The 25,730-nt window shown below is 45.7% G+C and overlaps 1 protein-coding gene across 4 annotated transcripts in view; it reads right to left on the bottom strand.

The window, feature by feature from the left end:
- The window catches only part of GMIP (GEM interacting protein), a 353,361-nt gene that overhangs the window by 95,389 nt on the left and 232,242 nt on the right, over positions 1-25,730 (bottom strand). For all 4 annotated transcript variants that reach the window (XM_086961370.1, XM_086961381.1, XM_086961391.1 and 1 more), the window contains 5 exons: positions 25,380-25,449; positions 24,629-24,754; positions 23,855-23,919; positions 16,573-16,683; positions 14,782-14,862 (listed from right to left, as the gene is read on the bottom strand). In XM_086961370.1, coding sequence (XP_086817496.1) covers positions 14,782-14,862; positions 16,573-16,683; positions 23,855-23,919; positions 24,629-24,754; positions 25,380-25,449 — 453 coding nt within the window. The remainder of the gene's footprint in view (positions 1-14,781; positions 14,863-16,572; positions 16,684-23,854; positions 23,920-24,628; positions 24,755-25,379; positions 25,450-25,730) is intronic.

Below are 25,730 nucleotides of genomic sequence, written 5' to 3'. Positions count from 1 at the left end.
CTAAAAAGTCTGATCTTGGTTTGCAGAGTTGGGTCCTTGGAGCTCCAGATCCAAAGTTAATAGGAAAACAAAAAATATTCTTCCTCAGGATGTGAACTATGCATGCGCTTTGCCTGATCCCATCATGACGACTCAGAGCTGTGTGGAAGGGAGGTCAGATTCATGGCTGCGCTCCATGTGCTGCCCTGAGAGTTCCAAATATAGATGTTAAGGGTAAAGCACGGAAAGCTTTTTGGAGCTGATGACCGGAACCTGTTTTACTATTGCAGTTGTGGATTTCACTGAACTGGCTATTTAGGCTGCACTGGCTGGATCAGGTTACGGGATGCGCATTCTCCACATTGGAGTCTTGTGGCTAGCACAGCTGGGTAGAGCTGGCCTTTGCGCACCGGACGAGAACTCTTTTCTATCGCCTGCTTGTAACGGAAATTCAACTCTTGGCTGCTAGTAAAGCCCTGTGAACTGGGCAAGACGGTGAGTGCCTTTTGCCGTGCCTATTATTATTATTAATAGTTTATAAAGCACACAGCTACCCCTGGGGACTTCCTGGCCCTAAACTTCACGCAAGGGACCGTCAGAACCAGCTATTCCGCACAGTCATGTTTTCAGCTGTCTTAGAAAGATCGTTAGTGAGGAACTGTTCTGGGAGGAACTTCCATAACTTGGGGCCCTGATAAGCAAACAAATGCCCTCCCATGCATGACCGTTTTAATGTCGGGATCACACACAGGGACAGATCACTAGAATGAAGAGAACAGGCTGGAAGATACAATGTAACAAAATCCTGCAGGCAGTAAGGGCCAACCCCTGCTCTTGCTCTGTGCACATAGGACAAGCAGACCCACTGTCGAGGTCCGCCAAGGAAGCCCATAAACCATATTTGCCACAGATTTTTGGACCACCTGCAACTGTCGAATGAAGGATCTGTCTGCCTCCAAAAAGAGCACATTGCTAAAGTTCAATCTCGACATACGTGCCTGTACCACCGTCCATTGAGCTGAAAATGGAAGTAACCAAATGATCTTCCGCAACCATTTAAAAACTGCAAAATATGTGGCAGCGCCCTTCATCGCCCGAGGCTTCATTGACAGCTTATCGTCAAGCAAGAACCCCAGGTTCTTGTCCTTGGGACTGGATCTGGTACCCCAGGTTCTTGACCGTGGGACTGGATCTGATAGAGTGCACAGATTTTTGGGACAGTGATGGGGGCCCCACAGAGATGGAGTCCTTCCCAACACCAACACCTCTGTCTTATCTCCATTCATTTTTAGGTCTCGCGACCTATCGATGTGCGCAAGCGCATCGAGCGGAGCGAGAATTCAAGTGGCGAAAACATCTTCAAACCAAAGGGCTTTCAGCCCCGCGGTTTTCATGCAGTTCGCGTGTACATGCACGCGCATCGCATGCAAGCCCAGCCCAGCCTCTCTCATTCCCAGGCTCTCCCGCCCCCATCCGGCATCAGGCTTCTCATCCCCTAGCAGCACTCCTCCCACACCAGCAACTGAAAAATGAAATGAAATGAAATGAATGAAATGAAAATAAATTTATTGAGCGCGATTGCTGCCCGGGGGCGTCCAAGCGCTAAGTTGTGCTGAGGCGGAGAGACCAGGGACGGAGGAATTAAGACACGAAGGATTTAGCGAACAGTAGTGTCTTCAAGTTTTTCCGGAATGAAAGCAGATTTGGATTCGATCGGAGTGAGAGGGGAAGAGCGTTCCAGAGTTTGGCAGTGTTTAGAGAGAACAGCCTACCACCCGACCTGGCTCTCTTCACTCTGGGAACAACAGCAAGAAAGGCTTCCATCGACCTAAGGTTCCTGTTTGGGTGATAGGGGGTTACAAGGTCGTTGTTAATGGGTGGGCCTGTTTTCCAAAAGGCGTGATGTGCCATGCATAACGCCTTGAATGCTACTCTCTGCCTCACTGGCAGCCAGTGGAGACTCTTCAGAGCAGGTCTGGCTGACTGGGATCGTGGAATCTGTAGCAGGGTGCGAGCTGCACAGTTTTGCACGATCTGTAATTTCCGGAGGGTCATTTCAGGAGCCCCAACATACAGGGCATTATTCGAGTCCAGACGAGACTGAATGAGGCCTTGTACCGCCACCTTTCTAGCTTCTAGCGGTAGAAGTGGAAGGATCTTTCTGAGAATTCTTAGTAGGCCAAAGCATGTGGCGGACAACTTCGTGGCCTGGGTGGTAAACGAGAGTTTGTTATCCAGCCACACACCTAGGCTCTTCACACTTTCCTTGGGGGTGGGGGGGGGACCCAGAGTACAGGGCCATAGAGAGGTGAAAGGTACTGGGGGGGTTGGGCCTAGGAGCATTAGCTCCGTCTTGTCCCCATTCAGTTTTAGGGAGGAGGAGGTCATCCATCCCTTGACATCCTCTAAGCATTTTAGCAGATCTGCCGGGCATTGCCTGTTGTTGCTAGCGGCCAGTGAGACCACTAGTTGAGTGTCGTCGGCGTATGACACAATTTTGATGCCATACGGTTCAACGACACTCGCCAGCGGCTTCATGTATACGTTGAACAGCACAGGGCTCAGGGAAGAGCCCTGTGGTACTCCGCAGCTGAGGGTTTTCCTGGAGGACATTGTCTCGCCATCAAAGATCCGAAAGGATCTCTCCGACAGGAAAGACTCAAACCACCTTAGTGCGTCGCCAGATACTCCGATGTCATGGAGACGGTTCAGCAAGGTGTTATGGCTGACCGTATCGAATGCGGCACTTAGATCAAGGAGGATCACTGCCACTGATCCCCCCTGATCCAGTACCCTTCGAGATTCTTCTGTGACTGCTAGCAAGGCGGTTTCAGTACCGTGCTTTGGTCTAAAGCCTGTCTGCGATGTATGTAGCAGAGAATGGTTCTCCAGGAACTGAACGAGTTGGGCGTTTACAAACTTCTCCAGGACCTTGCTGACCCAAGGGAGAAGTGAGATGGGGCGATAGCTAGCGTTATCATCGGGATCTAGGCTAGGTTTTTTTAGCAGTGCCCGCACAACTCCCCCTCCCACACCAGCACCTCCCCTCTCTCTCACCGCAAACACAGTCTTGCCCTCTCCCACACCAGCACCTCCCCCCTCCCACACCAGCACCTCCCCTCTCTCTCCACGCAATCACAGCCTTTCCCTAGCAGCACTCCTCCCACACCAGCACCTCCCCCCTCCCACACCAGCACCTCCCCTCTCTCTCCAAACCTTGATCCAGCACCTCCCCCCTCCCACACCAGCACCTCCCCTCTCTCTCCACGCAATCACAGCCTTTCCCTAGCAGCACTCCTCCCACACCAGCACCTCCCCCCTCCCACACCGCACCTCCCCTCTCTCTCCAAACCTTGATCCAATCTAGTAAATTCCCATGCTGTCCTCCTCCTATCCGCTTCCCTGGATTAATTAAAGTGCCCTAGTTAACTTCCTCTACTCTTGACTCCTCGGTGCAGTTGGCTGCGCTTCGACTCTTCCCCTCAAAACTGCTGTTTCGACCACAGCGCCCACCTCAGCCCGCTGTAAACGGATCCCCGAAACAGAACGCACCTCGATCCAATCTAGTAAGTTCCCGTGCTGTCCTCCTCCTATCCGCTTCCCTGGGTTAATTGAAGTGCCCTTGTTTACTTCCTCTCCCCTTGTCTCCTCGTTGCAGTTGGACGCGCTTCGACGCCTCCCTTCAAACCTGCTGTTTTGACCACAGCATCTGCCCACTTGGACCCACTTTATCCTAGGGGCTCCCTTCCGGTGTATATTGAGTAAGTGTCAACATTGCCCAGCCACTCCTACAGTGCTTTCCACTGTCAGCACTACCCAAATCCTCACTCTGTTCCTTTTCCACACAGTTGGATCTCTACAGCCTTCCGCTTAAGACCACCTCGCCTCTGCCGCGATTCGTTTGCTGCCAGTAACTTTTTCCGCCTCTCAGCGCCTCCAGACAGCTTTTGGTTTGAGGTCACCACAGGAGCCCACGGAGCTTCAAAGTGAGCGCTCTCACCTTCCGGATTGGTGTTGAGCCCTCCCCGACCCTCCGAGCACGAATGCAACCCACCCTTCCCCGTGCATAGAGTGCGCAGCCATCCATGTCCTTACCAGAAGAGGGGAAACTTTTAAGCCCTTTCTGTGGCATCATTGACCAGCTTGCAACACGCACTCATTAAGCTTGACAGGACGCTTTGAAATCAAACTTTTTTAGATGAATATTTATTTAATTGATAAAGTACCCTGAGCAAAGTTGTATTTTCTATCTATCACTCTATTACTGCATTTGCAGCTTTTATCTCCTCCTCTGCGAGCTTTCCAATCGTTCCTGCCCCCCCTCCCCCATTTAATTTGTTTCCTGTCTCTTCATTGCTTGCCCGTCCCCCAAACCCTGTGCCTTGCTACGGTTTTCAGACTGCCGATTCTGCTGTGAAACCACTGTTTTGCCCTGCCTGTGTTTATGCTGCATGAGTTGTTTCTAACCCTGCAACAACCTTAATTGCTGGGGGTTATATACAAGGGTATGGTCGGTGCTTAGGGGCTACATGTCTGTGGCCAGCTCACCATGATTAAAAAAATAAATATTCATTAAAAGGGAAATCACCCACGCAAGCCCACTATCACCCACGCAACGCCCACACTCACCCACGCAACGCCCACACTCACCCACGCAACGCCACTCACCCACGCAACGCCACTCACCCACGCAACGCCACTCACCCACGCAACGCCACTCACCCATGCCACTCACCCACGCAACGCCACTCACCCACGCAACGCCACTCACCCACGCAACGCCACTCACGTTGCCAATCGGTCTCGCAGTAGGAAAGTTGGAACCATTACAATTGCAAATAACAATGCCTTTTATTTTTTTTTCATTTTAAAAACATAAAGGGCTTTGTCATTTACAAAACCAGTAGCTCCAACTTTCCTACTGCGAGACCTATTGGCAACGCCAGTGCTTGTTAATGTGTAGTGGTTCATCCACTCTGCCAACTTACTCACACAGGAGTTCAAGGCTTCTAAGATGTGGTACTGTGCAGACGACACAGAGAAAATGATTTGTGTGTCATCTACATAAGAAAATAACGTGAAACCAAAACTTTCCACCAAGTCCACCAATGGACGTACATAGATATAAAAAAATGCTGGACTTGGGATCTTTTAGGGAGTCCTGAATTAAGAGCGTGCCACTCCCAGAAGTCCATGGCAGAGATCACCTGGAAAGACTGGTGTCCTAGGAAGGATGTCAACCAAGCAAGGGCCATTCCCTGTATGCCTATCTCCGCCAACCCCTCTATAAGAGAAATATGGGACACTCGCCCACATCTAGGAGCTGTCTAATATGTTCTGTAACTCCTAGAAGGGTGGATTCAGTGCTGTGTCCCATCCTAAACCCCGACTTAGAGAGCTGAAAATGCTCTTGTGACTACAAAATTGGAGAGTTGTCTGTTGACATGCTTCTCCATTAATTTCACCATGATGGGAAGCATTGAGACTGGTCTATAGTTAGACCAACACTTAGGGTCTATATTATCTTTCTTCAGGAGGGGCCTAACCAAGACATGTTTCCATGCCTGTGGGATCTTCCCTTGCATGGGGAGGAGTCCTACTAGAACTTGCAAAGTATCTGACTCTAGGGAACTCGCCTTGGCTGGAAGGAGAGGATCTTTGGATGATCCCGACCTAATTGAGATCAGGAATGCCAAGAACAAAGATAGATCCAGAGTGTCCCAGCAATTCAATTTAGGCCCAGGTTGCACCGAGATCAGTCCAATCTGGTCCTTGATCCCAGGAGGGCCATGAATAGTACTAGGCGACTCAGCCTTCTTCTCTCCGATTTTAAGGGAAGCCTGAATATCAGTCACCTTTGTGACGAAGAAACAAGTCAAATCGTCACACTGAGCCTGAGACGAGACTGGTGATGGTATGATTTTATTGGGGTTAGAGAGTTCTTTCTCCATTCTAAAAATAGTTTTTGGAAACTTTTGGGCAGCGCTGATTTAGTCCGTGTAAAATGTGGCATGGGCCGCACTACAAAGCCTGTGATAAATTCTGAGGGACATTTTATTTCTGATCTTACTCTCCTCATTACAGGCCCATCTCCAGGATCTCTCTAAGGCTTTATACATTTACTTCTCCGCCCATCAATCCTCAGGAAACCAAGGAGCTGGTGGGTGCAATCCGACTTGGTGACTACCTTTGGCTTGTAAACTGTATCCAATGCTTCCCTCAGCCAGGCATCTGTCCTAGGTTGGTCTAACTCAACTACTTGATTTAGTTCAGGCAATGTATTTCTCAAATGGCTATTGATGCCTGAGATATCTAGTTGCGACCATGTCCTATACTTAATGTTGGGCCCTCTCCCTACTCTGGTCAGGACTTGACCTGTACGGACTGAAAACAGTAGCGCATAGTGGTCTGACCATACTAATGGCAGAGGAGCAGCTGATTCCAATGAATTAATATTGGAAAAGACTGGGTCCAACAGATGTCCTTTTTTGTGCGTGGGTGAAGAATTCGCTAAATCCAGACTCAGCACTCTAAGATCCACAATTATTATGTTCCCTGGGCCACCAATATAATCTTAAAGGTGGATATTCAGGTCACCCAATAGTATAAAATTAGAGAATCTGAGAATATGTGGAGCCAATAAGTCTGAAAGCGATGAGCACCATTTTCTGGCATTACCTGGGGGGCGATATATAAAAGCATCCGATAGGGTAAAGTTATCTGAACATTTCAATGCAAAAGAAATTGCCTCACAAGCCGTAATTGGACTCTCGCAAATATTACAAGTAAAACTGTTTTTAAATACTATGGCAATATCATTGCTAGTGCTTTCTCCGCTTGTATTGTGCTGTGCTTGTGTGCCTGCTTTAGCTGTGGCAGGAGTGGACACTGTCAGGTTAAAGGGTGGCCACAGTGGGTAACAGCAGCATTCAAGCCTATTTTTAGGGTTTTACACACTGAAATTATTATGTTTGGTAAATTGGCTTTAAGCAGCACTGTTCAGTTGGGTATCTCCCTAACCCCCTGCTGCAATGTAATTAATGAAGCCCTATACAAGAAGAAAAGCAAAGGGGCTAGGTAGTGCAAAGGAGCATTTGGAATCCCACCAAAACTTGAATTCTGAGTGTTACGAAACAATGCTTAGCAAACCGAAGTGAAAATTAGAAGGTTCCAACAAAGAGAAAACTCTGTCAGGCAGTGGGGCTTTTAACCCGCTCTTATCTGCTCAGAAATCTCAAAACATAGAAACACTTACGGCAACTGCACCTGCTCTACAGGCACATGCTCCAATTACAGTAGATAGTGGTAAGGGAGCAGTGTCAAAAACTATTCCAGATTGAAGGATGGCTCCATACCAGCTACTTTGGCGTGGAATACTCTTGGTGCGTTCTTAGACGTCAAGAGAAGTGTAGCGTACTCGCAGACACACACACCAAGTTGACATATCAGCAACCTCAGTTACTATTCGAGGGAAGATTTCATTTTTTTTTGTTAAATCTGTTTATTGTTATTTGTAAATTCAACAATACAATAGGCACTGCTTTACAATCGAAATAGCTCTCAGAGTATTCACGGGCATCGTTACTCGAGGGAAGATTTCATGATTGCCACAATTTTTGGACATATTATACAGGATGAACATGATATAAATGATATTGAATGAACACACCAATGATGGTTGATTGGGGCAACTACATCACATTATACGGAGACCGGGAACAAGGAAGTGTCGCATTAGATATCTGGGACGGAAGTAGAACTGGTATCAAGGACTGAACTGATGGCCTGAAGAAGTCATGGGGTACACCCTACATGATGAAACATGTGTTAGCCGGCTAAAAGAGGAAAGAAAATAAAGCAACCAAAGAAAAATTGTGTTTCTTAATTGCTCACATAATTTGTTATAATATTCAGCATATGCCTAGGTGTTTGTGATTATAATTGCATTGATCCGTGTGATCACATGTTTCAAGGGGGTAGGGTGGATCCCCCATTCCATGAGATCACCGTTACATACATGAGGGTTGTGACTTTAGCGCGAAATAGGAGGTGAGCGCCGACATTCACCCCACCTGTAGTCACCTCGAGATTATATTGCCGCCGAGTTGGACAGTTGTTTCAGTCCTGGGGGGCGTGGGGGAAGTGGGGGAAGAAGGGGTTATAAGAACTACTTCGCCTGATGAGAGATCATCTTATACAGACACAATTATAGTTGCATCAAGGCTTGAATTAACATCCGTAACTTCCATGCTTGGTACAATTTATTCTATGCCTATGATTGGTCCTCAAGTAGTCCAACAAGGGATCACTTTGGCATTTTGGATATGTTCAATACAGATGTCTCCAATACAGAGCTAGAGATGATGTTAGCTCATAAGAAGATGGCAAATAAGATCAAGTTTAAATTGGATGCTATTGAGAAAGGCTTGCTGGGCTTGAATTCTAGATGACCTGAGGCCAAGAAAAGGAACACTGATTTAAAAAATATACAATGGCTACAGAATGAAACAATGATCCAGCTTCAGAAAGAAATGTATCAAGTAAGCTGGAGGATCTTGAGAACGGATCCCTGTGAGCAAATCTGAGGCTAATGGGAATGCGAGGGAGTTTTGCTCCAAATGAAAATGTAGTTGAGTAAATGTCAGAAATACTATCTACTCAGGTTTTGTTTGGATGTACTGCTGATACATCTGTTGCAAGAATGCTTAGAGTGCCGTTTATTCAACCTAAAGCTGGTGCAAAACCACAGACTATTTTGGTTCATTTCCAGGAACTCAGAACTCAAGAAGAAATCTCAGAAAAGCCATCAAAAATCCTTCAAAATGAGATCCAATTTCACCTTTAAAATTTTTCCGGACCTCACTTATGAAACATCCAGATGCTGGTGGGAGTTGAAGCATCTGGTGGAATCATATAAGACAAAAGGAGCTCAGAAAAAGAAGCTTCAATTTTAAGGTTTTGGGTGGGTGGGAACGGGACATTTCATATGAACATGAGCCAGCAAGAAGGGCATTTCTAAAGCATCACAGAGGTGGAGATGTGCTTGTAAATGAAATGTCCTCCAGCTGCATATGTCTTTTAACATGGATTGAAGCTGCATACTGTTGTGAAAATCATCATTGTTAACAAGATTGCTGCTAGGGTTAACAGGGTAAACACCCCAGCCCGATACCGGAGTGGATGATAGAAATTTGGAACATTTAGCAGCAGTGGCGTCACTAGGGGGGTGCGGGGGGTGCGGACCGCACCGGGTGACACCATCAGTGTCCATCACACGGGGTGACACCATTACGCTGCAGCCTCACCTCGCCGAGTCTGCTCTGCTTTGCTTTACAATAAACCCTGAGCCTAATGAAACGTTGTGCCTCTCTGACACGCGCAGAGGCTGCTCTCCCAGTCCCAGGCTCCTTGACGTCATCATCACTGAGTATCAGCGCCCCCCCCCTTCTGTTGGTTAAGTTAATTGATGTCGATGACGGGCTCGGATCAACAGGTTAGCGCAGCCGCAGTCAGTTCCTGCAGCCACCAGCGCGCTGTACGCACTGACACAGGGTCCTAGGAAGTTGCCATGATTAGGCCTCGGATTCGGTGGGTGCTTTGTTACCGCCAAATATTTATACAGAAGGCTCAGTGATAATTCATGAACAACGAGCGGCGAGCGCTGAAGTGGACATGAAGTGTTATTTAAGGACACGACTTGCGGCCATGTTAGCCTCTCTCCCAAGGACCCGTCTCTTTCTTTCTCCTGCTGCCAGGCCTGGTTTCCTCTTCGCAGCATCCATCCCATTGCTTCCTCCGCGCCAGAGGTCATTGAGCCCGGTGACGCCTTTGTGCGTTTGAGAAGAAGGCCGCTTTGCCTATGTTACATTTCACGAGTGCCCAGTGGATTTCTTCATGCCAGCCCAGTGACGCCTGCCCACCCTGGACTCGGAGCCCTTCTAGCATGCTTGAGTTGACAGACAACTAATGTCCCCGCAGAACAAGCTGGTAGTTCGAGGTGAGAGCAGAGTGAGCAGCAAAGAATTATAATGCGAACTAAGTTTGACTTTTAGTTAATTAGCTTCTCGAGTGTTTATATCCACTGCAAGGCGCATGTTTTCTGGTCACGTTTTCTCAGTAAAAGTAAACCCCCGTTTTAGACGTTTTCTGCCCCCATCCTGGCCAGCCCCCCCCCTGCTATTTGCATTTTATTTTCCTGTCTCGCAATTTGTACTTCCTTGAACCAGAAATATGACTGTTTATGCTCTCTTAACTAGAACAAAGTAACAGGGCGAAGTCCCCATTAGGTATGTTGGGTACATGTGTTTGGGAGCACAGTGTGCTTCATGGCAGGCACCGCTTCTTGCTGTCTGCTACACGCATTGCCAGACATGGCCCAAACTGTACAGTGGTTCTGTCACCTTATTAGTTTGCTGGCCTGTTACCATTTTGCAGAACCTGTAGAGGAGGTAGAAAAGACATACAGTAGCCCACCACCACCAGCGACTTCCTCGTCATTATGCTACAATATATGACCAGACAGGCGACCCTATATTCCAGCAAGTGTGAAACTGGAGTGGTTACAGAGCTTAAGATAGTGGACGACTAAAGGAGATAGGTAAAACAAATTGAATGCTGACACAAGCTGAAGATGCTAGAGTGAGAAGGAGTAGCTGTTATGAAGCTGAGGGTGTGTGTCTTCTGTGTCTATTTAAACGTTCCCACTCAGTGTTCAAAGCGCATTTCATGAGTTTATTTCAATCACTTTGAGAAGAGCCAAAGAACTGTGAGGGAAAAACCATGGGGGGGGAGGGGGGGGTTCGGAGAAAGCGACGAGGAAAGGGTTAAAAGAGCAGCAGGCGGGGGAGGGGAGTGCAGGCGGAGGGGGTGGATGGTGCAGGCAGAGAGGGAGATGGTGCAGACAGAGGGTGAGATGGTGCAGGCAGGGAGTGAGATGGTGCAGGCAGAGGGTGGGATGGTGCAGGCAGATGGTGAGATGGTGCAGGCAGGGGTGAGATTGTGCAGGCAGGGGGTGAGATGGTGCAGGCAGAGGGTGAGATGGTGCAGGCAGGGGGTGAGATGGTGCAGGCAGGGGGTGAGATGGTGCAGGCAGGGGGTGAGATGGTGCAGGCAGGGGGTGAGATGGTGCAGGCAGGGGGTGAGATGGTGCAGGCAGAGGGTGAGATGGTACAGGCAGAGGGTGAGATGGTGCAGGCAGGTGGAGAGATGGTGCAGGCGGGGTGAGGTGGTGCAGGTGGAGGGGAGATGGTGCAGGCAGAGTGAGAGATGGTGCAGGCAGGGGGAGAGATGGTGCAAGCGGAGGGAGAGATGATGCAGGCAGAGGGGGAGATGGTGCAGGCATAGGGAGAGATGGTGGAAGGGAAATGGTGCAGGCAGAGGGAGAGATGGTGCAGGCAGAGGGAGAGATGGTGCAGGCAGGGGGAGAGATGGTGCAAGCGGAGGGAGAGATGATGCAGGCAGGGGGAGAGATGGTGCAGGCAGAGGGAGAGATGGTGCAGGCAGAGGGAGAGATGGTGCAGGCAGAGGGAGAGATGGTGCAGGCAGAGGGAGAGATGGTGCAGGCAGAGGGAGAGATGATGCAGGCAGGGGGAGAGATGGTGCAGGCGGAGGGAGAGATGGTGCAGGCGGGGGGGTGAGATGGTGCAGGCAGGGGGAGAGATGGTGCAGGCAGAGGGAGAGATGATGCAGGCAGGGGGAGAGATGATGCAGGCAGGGGGAGAGATGGTGCAGGCGGAGGGAGAGATGGTGCAGGCGGGGGGGTGAGATGGTGCAGGCGGGGGTGAGATGGTGCATGCGGAGGGGAGATGGTGCAGAGGGAGAGATGGTGCAGGCGGAGGGGAAATGGTGCAGGCGGAGGGGAAATGGTGCAGGCAGAGGGAGAGATGGTGCAGGCAGAGGGAGAGATGGTGCAGGCAGAGAGAGAGATGGTGCAGGCAAAGAAGAGATGGTGCAGGCAGAGGGGAGATGGTGCGGGCAGAGGGGAGATGGTGCGGGCAGAGGGGAGATGGTGCGGGCAGAGGGGAGATGGTGCAGGCGGAGGGGAGATGGTGCAGGCGGAGCAAGAGATGGTGCAGGCGGAGCGAGAGATGGTGCAGGCAGAGGGAGAGATGGTGCAGGCGGAGGGGGGATGGTGCAGGCAGAGGGGAGATGGTGCAGGCAGAGGGAGAGATGGCGCAGGCAAAGGGAGAGATGGTGCAGACAGAGGGAGAGATGGTGCAGGCAGAGGAAGAGATGGTGCAGGCAGAGGAAGAGATGGTGCAGGCAGGGGAGAGATGGTGCAGGCGGAGGGAGAGATGGTGCAGGCGGAAGGGGAGAGATGGTGCAGGCAGGGGGAGAGATGGTGCAGGCGGAGGAAGAGATGGTGCAGGCAGGGGGAGAGATGGTGCAGGCGGAGGGAGAGATGGTGCAGGCGGAGGGATAGATGGTGTAGGCAGAGGGAGAGATGGTGGAAGGGAGATGGTGCAGGCAGAGGGGAGATGGTGCAGGCAGAGGGAGAGATGGTGCAGGCAGAGGGAGAGATGGTGCAGGCAGAGAGTGAGATGGTCCATGTGGTAAGTCGTGAGGGGGTGACACCATGAGTTACCCGCACCGGGTGACACCAACCCTAGTGACGCCACTGTTTAGCAGAGGCCTGTTCCGATAAGTGGTGAGCCTGCTTTAAGAGCTTGAAATATGGAATGGCAAAGCATTTATTGTACCTCACAGAGCACGTGCAATACTTACATTATTGTGCACAATATAAAATTGATTTATTGAGGAACAGGAGTTTGTTCATGTTTTGAACGACTCCCATGAGGCATTGAAGATACAACAAAGCAGTTAGAAATTGCATTAATGGCACAGTAGACTCTATTTTGAGTGGGAAACATCCTTTACAACGAAACTTTTTCCACGCAGTACCTTTTCAATGCAGGAATTACAGCGCTGGAGAGCGCTGTAGGATAGGGAATAGGTTAATTTACAATCCAAAACATTCCCTACTATCCACGGGGACTGGAGTTGGAATAGTAAATTAAACTATTCACTATCCAGCGCCCCCCAACGCAAGTCGTTGTAACGACTTGCGTTGTAAAACCTGCGTTGTAAAGGCATGCGTGGAAAAAGCATGCGTTGTAACGACATCCATCCATTTTGAGCACAGTAGTGCAATGGATTATGGGCATTGTAGTGTTTTGAACTGAGTGGAGATGTGAAAATTACTTGCACGGAATGAACATTTCACCCAGTGTGTTTTTTGATACAATTTGACTGTGAGAAACATCTGATAATATTTACATCAATGCAATTTAATACATTGCTGGCATAATTCTATTATATTTTAGGCCACATGTGCACTTGTCTCCACTTTTAGTTTAAATAATGTACACTTGTAGTCTTTCCTTATTGTTTATGTACCTTTCTGTTTTATAAACGTAACTGACCACTCCCAAGAATCGAGTGATCAAGGACCTGGATTGGCCGAAACACATCATCATGCAATAGCTGCTGAAATAAAAAATGCCTGTACCAGATGTCCGGAAGGTGTGGCTCATTTTTCTGCTTTCAGATGCTGAGAGCATTTTCTTTTGGGATATATTATGCAGTGACGCCTGCACATGAGCCCCGGCCCGCAAAGAGGGGAATTCCTAAAGCATCACCGAGGTGTGTGTGTGTGTGTGTGTGTGTGTGTGTGTGTGTATATATATATATATATATATATATATATATATATATATATATATATATATATATTATACATATACAGAGGGATGAGTGTTTTCTTCCTCTTCATTGAGACATGCCTGGTACATGGTTTATTTTTTATTGATAACCATTTTTTTACATTTATTTTGTTCCTAAAACATGAACCACAGTAGAGTCAAACTGACCCTGTCACAGACCAACCCACCACCCATGCACCGACATAGACCCATCACTCATATAACCCCAAACCATGAAAGTACCACCATTTGCCCCTAGTCTTCCCAATCTTCTGTGGACATCCCTGGGCCAATTAAATGAACCTCTCTTGCTGGGCGCTGCAGTCCACCCCATCGGCCAGGCAACCAACAAAGGAGGGATCCTGTAATTCCACCCAGGTAATATCCCCCTTAGCAACCACTTTGGCCACTATCACAAAGGAGAGTTCTAATCTCGGTCGCCACAGGTCCTCCAGCAACATGTATTTTTTTATGTTAGGTGAAGTGATTGTTTATCTCCTGCCACCCTTCTGGCAGCAGTAAATCTACACATTTTAATGAAAGTGCCCAAAACAGGACGTCTGGATCATGCTATCAGTGCCTAAATAGCTGTTGCAAGCCTACTCACTCTGGCCTGTCTCAGTCTCTATGTGCTCACTCTTTGGCATGATAGGGCCTTCTAAGTATTGTTTGCTACTCTTTGATATAGCACTTATTCATTAGAAAGAGCAATGGTGGAGATGTGGTTTACTGGTGGACTTTGTAACCAGGAGCCCATAATTCTGGCCACTACTTCAATACTGACCGGCTGCAAACAGCTTTCCTTTCCTAAGCCTCGGTTACCAAATTTGTCGAACAATAGAAGGTCCTTTGAAACAGATGAACACCATTATTAGGAGCCAGATAATAACTGGACATTTACATTTAACTGAACCGGTTGCTTCCAATCCAGGAGGCAGATTTACAAACCCCTTACGCCACTTTTGCGCCATTTTTAACATGGTAAAAAGGACGCAAAAGTGGCGCAAGGGGCTTTTAAATCTGCCCCCAGACTTTCTGCCAGACTACAGACTCTCAGAAAAGATCAGTTCATGGTATGGTTTCATGTGACCTGCCTCCTTACCATTTTCTTCTGCTCTCTCTGCCACTGCTCCCTGAACTCTTTTCGCCACTTTTCAGTCTCATTTTTCTTAGCTACTAGAGGCTGGAATGAAAAGCAACAGAGGGAAGGAATACTGTCACCAACAGACATTACAAATTTGGTACACATTTTAATAGACTGAAAAGAGGCAAGCATTAATAAAACAGCACTGTGTCACACATCCATTGGCTGCTACAACTTTGATGGAATTCGGTACTTTAAAAAAACACCAGGCCTATAGGTACCCCATTTAGACCACAATCCCTGATGCATTAAACTGGAGTCTTTGTTGATGACATAGTCAACTGTTTTCCTGCAGAAGCATAATTTCCTTCAGAACAAAATATGGTGTCAACAGCACTCAAAACTAGGGATCATTTTACAGCTAGGAAATATAATGTATATACACCCCATAAAAAATACATCTGGATCAGCTGGGGAACTGTGAAGAATCATCAGTGATATGACTCAAACGCGTAACAACACGTTGCAAGGCGATATTCCTAAATCAAATGATAAGGCTTTAGAGCAGAGGCATTTGAGTTGGTATCCATTTAATTTTCTATTTGTGAAGTTTACAAAGCAATTAAGGATGTCTTTCAGTTCTTGTAGATTAATTTCAATAAGAGACTAATAACTAAGAATGGAGAAATATTTAAGAGACTAATGACTAAGAATGGAGAAATATTCTTGTGGACATCCTTGTTTGCCTGTTAACTTTCAAAAAGAATTTAAAGATTTCAGATACTAAGTCAAGTGTCTCCATTCAATTTCTTGCAGTACAAATATACATGTGTACACGTGAGTATGTTGTTATTGCTTACAATAACTAGCCAAGAACAAGCACTTTTATTTACTGCTACCCATTAGGCATTGTCAGCAACAAGCATTGTTAATGTTTGCTATTAACAAATCATAGAGAAAAGCAAACATTGTTATTGCCTGCCACCAACTACGCATCAAAAGCGACAAGCAGTGTTATTCTACGCCACCAACCATGCATGGACAATAACAATCATGTCTACTATCGACCAGCTATGGATAGAAACACAAATTGTTAATGTCTGCTATAGAACAGCGATGGAAAGAAACAAGTCAGCCTGCTGGCAACAAAGAGTGGACAGTGACATACATTGTTATTAGCTCTCACCTACGACGTATCAACAAAGTAGTATTTGTAATGTCCCTCAAACGCTCTACAATCCATGGACAGTAACAAGCATTGGAATCGTATTCCACCAACCACTTATGGAGTGTAAGAAACATTGTTATTGTCTGTTGTGAACAACCCTAAGAGATTAGGATGCATGGCACAATATAGTCTTAGATCCCGACGTAGCGGACTGTACCGGCCCTTAAAGATGCACTCCAGCGTTAAAGGCCCAAGCTGTAGGCCTACTACGGAGGGCTCTAAGGCTATTAGAACATTCCGCCCCTAGAGGCAGAGTTTTCTAATTTGTAAAACACAGACCTCAGGGAGCCCGAGGGGGTTGAAATCCACTTCGGCTCTGTGAGGCCTTTCTTCACAGCAACAGTTGTGAACAAACATTGGAATTCTGATGCTCCGGCTTTTACCAGCCATAAGAATCCCAGAGCACTCTGTTGTCTTCAAAGGAACACTCAACATTCCATTGTTCTAATGGAGAATAAAGATCATTGTTGATGCTGCTATGTGATACTCATGGGCATGTGCATTATAATAACTTCTCCTCTTTGGCAGCCCGTTGTGTGTGCAAGGGTCTCTATTCTTCATCAGCCTGCAACTTGACGTACCTGAATATATTTCCTCATCTGTAGAAGTCCTCCAGTCTCAATGGCGGAGTTGCCAACGTTCACATCGTGCTCCATGAACAATGTGTAGATGTACTGTAGGGGCATGCTGTCCTAAGAAACACAGACCATAAAGACAAGTCAGTAGAGCAGTTCCTGGGAGGCACAGCATGCTGAGGAAGTGTATGCTGCCAATACAAGTGTGACTTGTAGACAATATCCATTGTTTGCTCCATAGTCAAATAGAATTATTGCTGTGGTAAACATTGTAGGTTTTTCTACTTTGTGTTGATGGTACACGCAACATAGCCTATATGCATTCTTCTGATGTGAAATTAACTACAGTGTGAATTTAAGTGACCAATCATGTGTAAGGACAACCAACTAATGCACTGCAGCCTGAATTAGCAGAAGGAGGCAGAGTGATGCAATAGGTGCAATCAGAACAAACATGTGAAAAAATTGTTGACGGGATACAATACTTGTTTCAATTCTTGAAAAATGTCAGACATCCTCAGGATCAGTATTAGGTTTTCTATTTTGACTTACTGCCATTCTAGGGCCTATATGTAAGTCAATAATGTGTTATTTTTTAAAGGTATGGTGCATTTTGAGGGTTCCGTTCTGAGACAATAAAAAAATAAGTTTGCAGGCATGTTTTTACTGCAAAATCCGAACACAGGTGTGAACAAATATATTGTTGTTCTTCTGATAACAGTACAAAGAGCTTACCAGAGATTTCACTCATTCAGAGAAGAAAGAAGCTCACAAAAACTATGAGTTCCAGGAAAGAAGCATGGACAATCGTATAAACAGCCCTTTCTAACATGGTGGTATGTGCCTAAGAAGTTATCCATGTTACAATTCCAAGATGTAGAAGAGTCTTTTCCTGTGATGTCAGTTCCTCTTTGAATCATATTTAAAAGAGGAAGTCACATTAGGAATATGTAGCTCAATGCACCTGTCCCCCAATTTTCATTGCATCTCCCACACCCTTGCAATTCCAGAACTGTGAATTATTTTCAGATATACTTGCTCCCATTTTTGCCCCAATAATGGGGAGGCAAAACTTTCATCGTGGAATCTGGTTATTAGAGGAATATTTTCAATGAAAAACAAACCTGATGACTAATGCAGTTCAAATCGATCAATTAAGTTAATTAATGCTGATGCGAAAATATATTAAAAAGCACTCCCTGCACGTCTTTCTAGAGGAACAACTTGGGTTTATCCCCGAGCGTGTTACAACAGAACATATGAACACAGCCTTTGCTGTATTTGACTCTACTAATGCACTCCATAAACCTGCAGGTATCCATTTTTTAGATGCTGAGAATGCCCTTGACTGGGTTTCCAGGAAGTTTCTATGGGCTGTGCTTCAACAAATGCGAATCCCCAGGGCCATCTTTAAGATCACAAGACTGCTTAGTTAATATGGCGTGCAATCAGACACAAATATAAAATCCCTGGTATTAATGCCTATACTGCCATATGGGACTCTTCAGCATTTCCTGAGGTTTTTCATGATTCGTATTGTGAGGTGTGAGTAAGACAAGGAATAACTCAGCTAAGACAGGTAATTAAAGACAGTGTTTTACAATCTTTTCAGGATACATAAAACGAGTTTTATCTTCCTAAGCACAGATAGTTCAAGTATATGCAAATCAAAATTAGGGAAGCAAATCACTCTATTAGCTTGATACCAAATGTTTTGTGATAAAAAAATGGATTTTAGCCATATGAAGGATATATACATTTTCCCTGATTCTTTTGAAAATGAGTTAAAGGAGCAGAAAATGGCCCAATGAACTAGAACAAAGTGTGAATTCAACAATATTGAAACAGCTATACAAATGAGCCACACCTCATTTAGGTGCTTAAATTTGCCATTTCAACAATTCAAAGTGATCAATAGGCTTTACTAGACTCCAGATAGGCTTAATAAGGCGAAAATGCTTGAACATTGCATATTTCCTCGATTTGATTGTGAATTAGCTAATTATCAACATATGTTGACACAGTTTGTAATATACCAGGGAAATGTAGGGCATTTGTAAATATTACTGTATATAGATCTAGACTGTGTGTTGCACTGAATGGGATGGAAAAATATTCACCAAGGGTTGGCAGTGGTAGGAATGGTTATGCTACTATTATCAATTGAAAGCCATGATCAATAATCAGAAGGGGAAAAGGGTTTGGAATACGCTTGAAGAGATTTGGGCACCTCTTGCACATTGGGGGGAAATTGTAAGAGAAATATGTCTTTAATGATTAAATTAATTTAAATGAACTAATTTAATGAGCAGTACGTGTAATGCATGTATACCTTCAATACCTTGAATACTTACAGTGTCATTTATGAGACTGGTTTACCTATAAGGGTTGGAAATGTATTCCTGACAAGACAGCAGTAAACGTTTTTTAGGAAGGGGAAATATAGGGTATATAGAAGAGAATTTACAAGAGCTCTGCAAATTTTCACAGGAGCAAATATAAGCGTGGCTATTTGCTCATTTAAAAATTGATTCACAAAGTTTAAAAGAGTGTGTTTCCTGGGCCTGCTTCTGTAAACTCTTGTAACATCCTGAAAGGCGTAAGGACAGGTACTTACAGATGCATCTTTGTGACTTTCTTTAAGACTCTGGCCCCTAATTTATTTTCATGTTGCCGATAATGTTACCTAAATGCTCCATTATTAATCTTTTTTTAAAGAAGATCTTAGCATGCATCAATCATCAAATGATGCATAATGGCTTACAGAACATTTTTTACGTTACAGATTTCCATTAACATTTTATTTGATTAGTAAAGGTTTTGAATTATCAAATCCTATATGCAAGTTTGAAAACCTTGTACATTTGGAAACAGGCCTTGCATAAGTGGCAGACTCCAGATCAATGCCTTTGGTCGCTGTAAACTGCCAACCAAAGGGAGTGTGCTGCAAGTGATGTGCCTATTGTCCAGTTGACAAAATAAATTATGAAAACTTCTTGCCCTGGATCCCACACAATAACTGCTGGTCGCAGGGGAATAGGACTATAATTTTTTTTATCATGCATGGTTTCTTAAAAACATTACATGTACTGACAGTTGGTATAGAATGGAAACAAATTACACAGATTCAATTAATGGCAATTCATTCAGCTATTAAAGTTGCTGCTAGAAATCTAAAAGACATATGTACAAATTGTTAAAAGCATAAGAATAGACTCTAAGCATGTATAAGAAGCTTTCTTGGCAGATTTAATCAAAACATGGTTAGACAATCCTGTGCCCAGAGTTTTGCGCCCAGCGACCGAGGCGTCAGCTTGTCATCTTAGCCACAAACAATATAAATCATGCCCATGTGGGTCAACCTCAGTACTGTCTGGACTTCCTTTGTAGCAGCTACTTTTTTAATGTCGGCTGTTAAGTATATAAACAGTTTCAGATCTTCTGTCCCATTACTGCCCCACTGTCAGGTGTTGTCAAGTTGAGTCCAAATATTTCCAGCTGTCTCTGATCCTTCTCAAAAACCCAGTTATCGTGAAAGGGCCCAATTATGCTTGGCTCTTTATGGTAACCAATATGATGACTTGGGTGTCAGCTGGTAGTTTTAACTTCTATTGGATTCTAATTCAGGATTTATTCTTGGCTACTTCCTTCTCCCTGATGACAGAGGTGTTTGATGCCTAGATGATCACATCGATGTTGATCTTCAGTCAAGAGCTAGTAGATTACCAATGAGTTTTTTCCCTTTGGGTCTTAAGTCCTAAATTGGTTGGACCCACTTATGTTGACACTTGACATCGTTCACAAATACTATTCTGTGGAAGGTGGCACCACGACTACTGAGAGGAATCCCCCTTTCCTGTAGCAATTTATTTATAATTACATTTATTGAGCGCGCAGCTACCCGGAGGTTTCCCGGCGCTAGGGCAAACTGACAGAAGAAAGGGAGGGAGGAACGTAAGATCAAACATTACTTGTTGAAGAGCCACGTTTTTATTCCCTTCCGGAATTTCAGAAAGCACACTTCAGTGCGCAAAGATTGAGGAAGAGAATTCCATAAGGATGGGGCCAACAGGGAAAACGAGCGTCCTCCCATCTTGGCTCTGTTGATGCGCGGAATTTTGAATTTATTCTGCGTCGAGGACCTGAGTGTACGGGGGGGGATATATTGCTGCACCAGATCAGAGAGATAACGGGGGGCTTTACCCGTCATGATTTTATGCATGTAGCAAAGTGCTTTGAAATTGACTCTGCTTTCAATTCGCAACCAGTGTAGGTTCCTCATGTGATGAGTAACCAAGGATCTGGCCGGAAGGTGACAGATCAGGCGGACTGCCATATTCTGTACCACCTGATACTTCCTGGTTACCTCCTTGGCGGCGCCTAAGAGAAGGATGTTCCCATAGTCCAGGCGGGAGATGACAAGAGCCTGGACTACGGTCCTCAAGGTGTCCGCAGGCAGCATCCAGGTGATCTTTCTCAGCCACCTGATGATGGTAGTACAGGTGGCTGAGACTTTCACAGCGTGTTGTTTGAAAGTGAGTAGGTTGTCAAAGATCACACCAAGATTGCGAGCAGACACTGATGGAGTGGGTAGAGGACCCATCTCCGGAGGCCAATGATGTGGGCCCCAAAGGGAGGTATCTGGGCCAAACAGGAGCAGCTCAGTTTTGTCCCCGTTTAATTTTAGTTTGTGCTTCAGCATCCAGTCCGATATGTGTTTCAGCCCAGTTTGGAGAGAGGAAAATGGGAGGTTTTTGTTAGTTGAAAGTGAGTAGATGACTTGAGTGTCATCAGCATAAGAGTAAATTGTGAGACCAGCTTGCTCCGCTAGGAAAGCAAGAGGCCTCACATAGATGTTAAAAAAAAGGGGACTAAGGATAGATCCCTGGGGAACACCGTGAGAAGAAGGGAGGATAGATGACGCGGATGTGGAAGAGAAAACTTGAAACGTGCGGTCAGAAAGAAAATTAGCGATCCAGGCCAGGGCGGTACCACCGACACCAACTGCCTCCAAAGTGGACAATAAGATGGAATGGGAGACGGTGTCAAAAGCGGCACTCAAATCAAGCAGGATGAGTGCCACCGTCTCACCATTATCCACTTGACGTCTGATGGTTTCTGACACGCCAAGGAGAGTTGTTTCCGTGGAAAAGCCAGCCCTGAACCCGGATTGCGAACCATGAAGAAAATTCGTGGATTCAACAAAGGAGTTAAGTAAACAATTAACATGTTTCTCCAAAATCTTGGAGAAGCAGGGAAGCAAAGAAATAGGGCGAAAGTTGGAGGGATTATTGGGGTCTGCGTTGGTTTTTTTTAGTAATGGTACCACCATTGCATGCTTCCATTCATTTGGAACAGTCGCTTCTGTTAGGGAAGCGTTTAGGACATCCAAAATAATGTGGAGTAGGGCTGGGTCAAGGGAACTCAAAACTTGAGGGGGCAGAGGGTCGAGGGGGGAGCCAGATTTGATGTCCTGAAGGTATTTTTTTTAAAGCGCGGGGGAGATAGGATCCCACGCATGAAATGGGGTGGTGGTAATCTCGTGTGGCTGAGGCAGAGAGCAGGGAGTAGTAACTGGGGGAAAGTTACAAGGATTTTGGGCAGCATAAGTTGGGGCGGCTGGAGTAGAATTGAAAATGGCATAGATTTTGTCAATTTTTTCAAGGAAGAAATTGGCTAGGGCGTTACACTGAGCAGTGTCTAGGCAGGGGTCCTTAGGAACAGAGGAGGCACCTGAGAGCTCCTTGACTATTTTAAACAGGGCCTTGGGTCTGTTTTGAGCTGTCAGTATGGTGTTGTTGGCAAAGTTAGCTCTAGCAGTGTCACATGCCTCATGGTAAATTTTAAGAGTGGACCTATATTTTGCTTTATGCTCCGGTTATAATTAGAACGCCATATCCATTCCAGTTTTTTGCAATTAGATTTTTCAAGACGGAGGGAGTCGTTGAACCAGGGAGCCGGGGGGTGATGAATTTGAGATTTGTTTTTTTGGGTAGGGAGACAAGAATCCAATGCAGTATTTAACCATGATCTAATAGCAGGTAGCTCTTTGATGGTTATGTTGGAAATTGAAGGTTTAGAATTGGCAAGGAGAGAATTTAGTTTGTTAAGATCTAGACGTTTCCAGTTCCTGCTGGCTTTGTGAGGAGGGTCTGGCTTGAACGAGTCACCTCCGCACGTTTTAATAGAGAAATTAACAATAAAATGATCTGACCAGAGAACCGGGGTAGAAGATTGATAGGAGATGTCAGTCAAGTTGGAAATGATGGGATCTAGAAGATTACCGGCCTTATGAGTAGGGTCGGAATTGAGGAGATGCAAGTCTAGGGCTTCAAGGTCCTGTATAAGGCGTTTAGCAATAGCACAGGAAGCAGAATTGAAATGAATGTTTAAATCCCCAACAATAGTGAAGTTGGTAGATAGTGCTAAGAACGGGGCGATCAGTTCAGGAAGTGAGGCAGCCCAGAGGCTAGCTGAGCCAGGCGGGCGGTAAATCAGGGAGCCGGTTAAGGTAAACTGAGGAGAGAGAGTTAATTTAAACAGGCCCGCTTCACAGTTAGGAAAGTCCAGGTCTTCCCATTTACAGGAGAATTCTCTCTTGAAGATGATAGCTATTCCCCCACCGTCTTTAAGCACTCGATTTCGCCCCACATAGGTGTAGTCATTGGGGAGAGCCATGGCGATATCAGGGCCAGAGCTGTCGTTTAGCCACGTTTCGGTGACAAACATGGCAGCATGTAAGGAATGCCACAAACCTTCTTTGTGTGCGGTCCTTCACCATTTCTCACCATTAAATAGTAGTAACTTACAAATCAACAGTGTTTCTTGTGCATCTGTTGTCCTGATTCATTCTTTCCCCCTTCTGCTTCCACTTGTTTCACATTGTAATCAGTAGCACTATTTAATGTACAAATAAGTCACCCAACCAAAAATCCCATTTTCAGTTGCTTCCTTATATAAATGTAATGGAATCTATTAATTTGATGGAACAAGATATATAAATTTATATTTAAAAGCAGCCTTTTGTTGATTTTATTCTGAACCTACTTCTAACTCTTTACAAACTGGAACTGTTTTAAGAAAGTGGCATTTCGTGTGTGGTGGAATGAAACTGTTGTCTGTGGAGATTTGGGTCACATTCTGGAATGTTGTACGATACTGCACCAGGCTGAATTCTGTAGTGGGCAGGCGGGTGCCTGAGACATATGTGCCCGCTTCCTGGTTGAAGTGAGCAAATAAGCAAGAGAGCAAACTATTATTCTCATAATAATCACCACCCAGAGCTTACCTGCTGGTTGATTGCCCATTTGCCAGCTTCAGCAGTCTTTGTGATGTTTTTGGCAAATTCGATTTCTGAAAAGTAAAAAAGAATGTGTCAGGAAATGTTGAATCATGGGATGCAGTTTGTTGATCGCTCTGGGCACATGTATATGGTTGACATGTGAGCTACGCTGATGACTTTCCAGATCTTCTGAGACTACTCCATTGTTTCTTGTTTTGGCCAACTTTAAACCAGAATTAGGACACAAGGTCTCCTGTTCCCACAACCTCCACCTGACCTCTTACGCTTTGATTGAGCCAGCCACCCTGTTACCCATACAGTTTTTATTGAGTGTTCAAAATTATGATTTAATTTTTATGTTTTCAATTATTTTAATCGAGGGGTTTAATACAGTGCTTGGTTCCTTTACTGCCGCTCCAGAGTATTTCAGAGCAGCAGGAGAACAATGAGGAGAACAGGAGTCAGTGAACAGTGGGGGGACTGCAGCTGACTAGTGGCTTCAGTTTATAGTGAGCGCCAGACTGATGTGAACTGTCACGTTTTTGTAGAACGTTCTCTCAAATTCTTAGGGTGGGGCGCAAGATAGTCCAGGTATAACGTAGAGCAGTCTTCTACCAAACATATTTTAACGTGACTGTATGATTCAAAAGAAAGCTGTTTAAAGGGCGGCTTTAGGCTTTGCATTGTCTATGCTACTTAGAAGTGAGTCTCTTACCTGTGCTGGTCTTTGGTGCTGTGGGACTAACTTAAGGTGCCCTGGAGTTGGGCAGTGAAACCTACCAATAGTTATCCGTTTGTCCATCCAGGTGAGCAGCTCCTTGGTGTACTTGCACCAACGCTTGGCATAATCCAGAGCGGCGTCAACACCACCCTCGCATGTCACCAGCAACTCATCTGCCTCCTCCACTATAAAGCAAAAACAGAGCAAATAAAATAAGGCTAATGCCTGGAGTAAATTTTGTAAAAAACATGACCCATAACAAAGGAGGGTCCTGATCACCTTCAGCAAATTTGCTGCTGCAGTGCTACCTGCATTGCTCGCGCTTCCAACCGGGAGTTACTCATTACTGGTGTATACCTGGAATGGCAATTATCTGAGGCCGATAACGCAGTACTCCTTATGAAAAAAGATCTCATGGCTGTACCTATCTGCTTGGATCCCAGATGCTGCTGCTTTTTACTGGCAAATAAACGTTTTATACTCGAGTGCCTATCTGATCTCTCCAAAGGACCTTTGGAAATGCCTTCTCTGCTTAAGAATGGGTTAGAGAAATTATGTAGTGCCATGCTCCTCTGTGGCTTTAAAAGCTACTAGGCTGTGGCCAGCTGTCTGCAGGAAATAGTATAGCAACCACATAATCCTCTTCTTTCTCTCTTACATATGTGGCTCGCAACGGGGCATTGATGCAGATCTCGCAAAAGGGGAGCCAGCGAAGACCCCAAACCAACTGCAATAAAGCTTTTGAAAGGTCAATGACTACACCCCAAATCAGCCTCTTTGTACTTTTATCCCCCAAAAAATTGATCTCACCTGAAATGTTCATCTGTGGTTTTGTTTCAAGACCCTGGCTCTGGCTTTCTCCGGATAAGCTGTCATCGGACTGAAAAAGCACACGACAGGACTTAGGACCTGAACTTCTGAGTTGACTCAGACGTCTGTGATTATTATGTACAGGACACTTCAGTATAAATTGAGCGTTATGTGAACAAGAAAAATAAGTACAAACAATATGATGCAGGCTGGCTGTGGTTTGCTTTCCCATCCAAGAATAATGAAGGGGTGCTCCCTCAGACCGACGACATAGAAGATTTAGGCAGGTCCGCCTCCACTCTTCTAATATACACATACAGAGCACTTTGGTTGTTCTCTTGCTGTTTAGCG

Source organism: Lissotriton vulgaris, chromosome 1_1 (genome assembly GCF_964263255.1).
Source record: "Lissotriton vulgaris chromosome 1_1, aLisVul1.2, whole genome shotgun sequence".
Lineage (NCBI taxonomy): Eukaryota > Metazoa > Chordata > Amphibia > Caudata > Salamandridae > Lissotriton > Lissotriton vulgaris.
The sequence above is the reverse complement of the archived record's forward strand: the minus strand, read 5'-3'. Positions and strand labels throughout refer to the sequence as shown.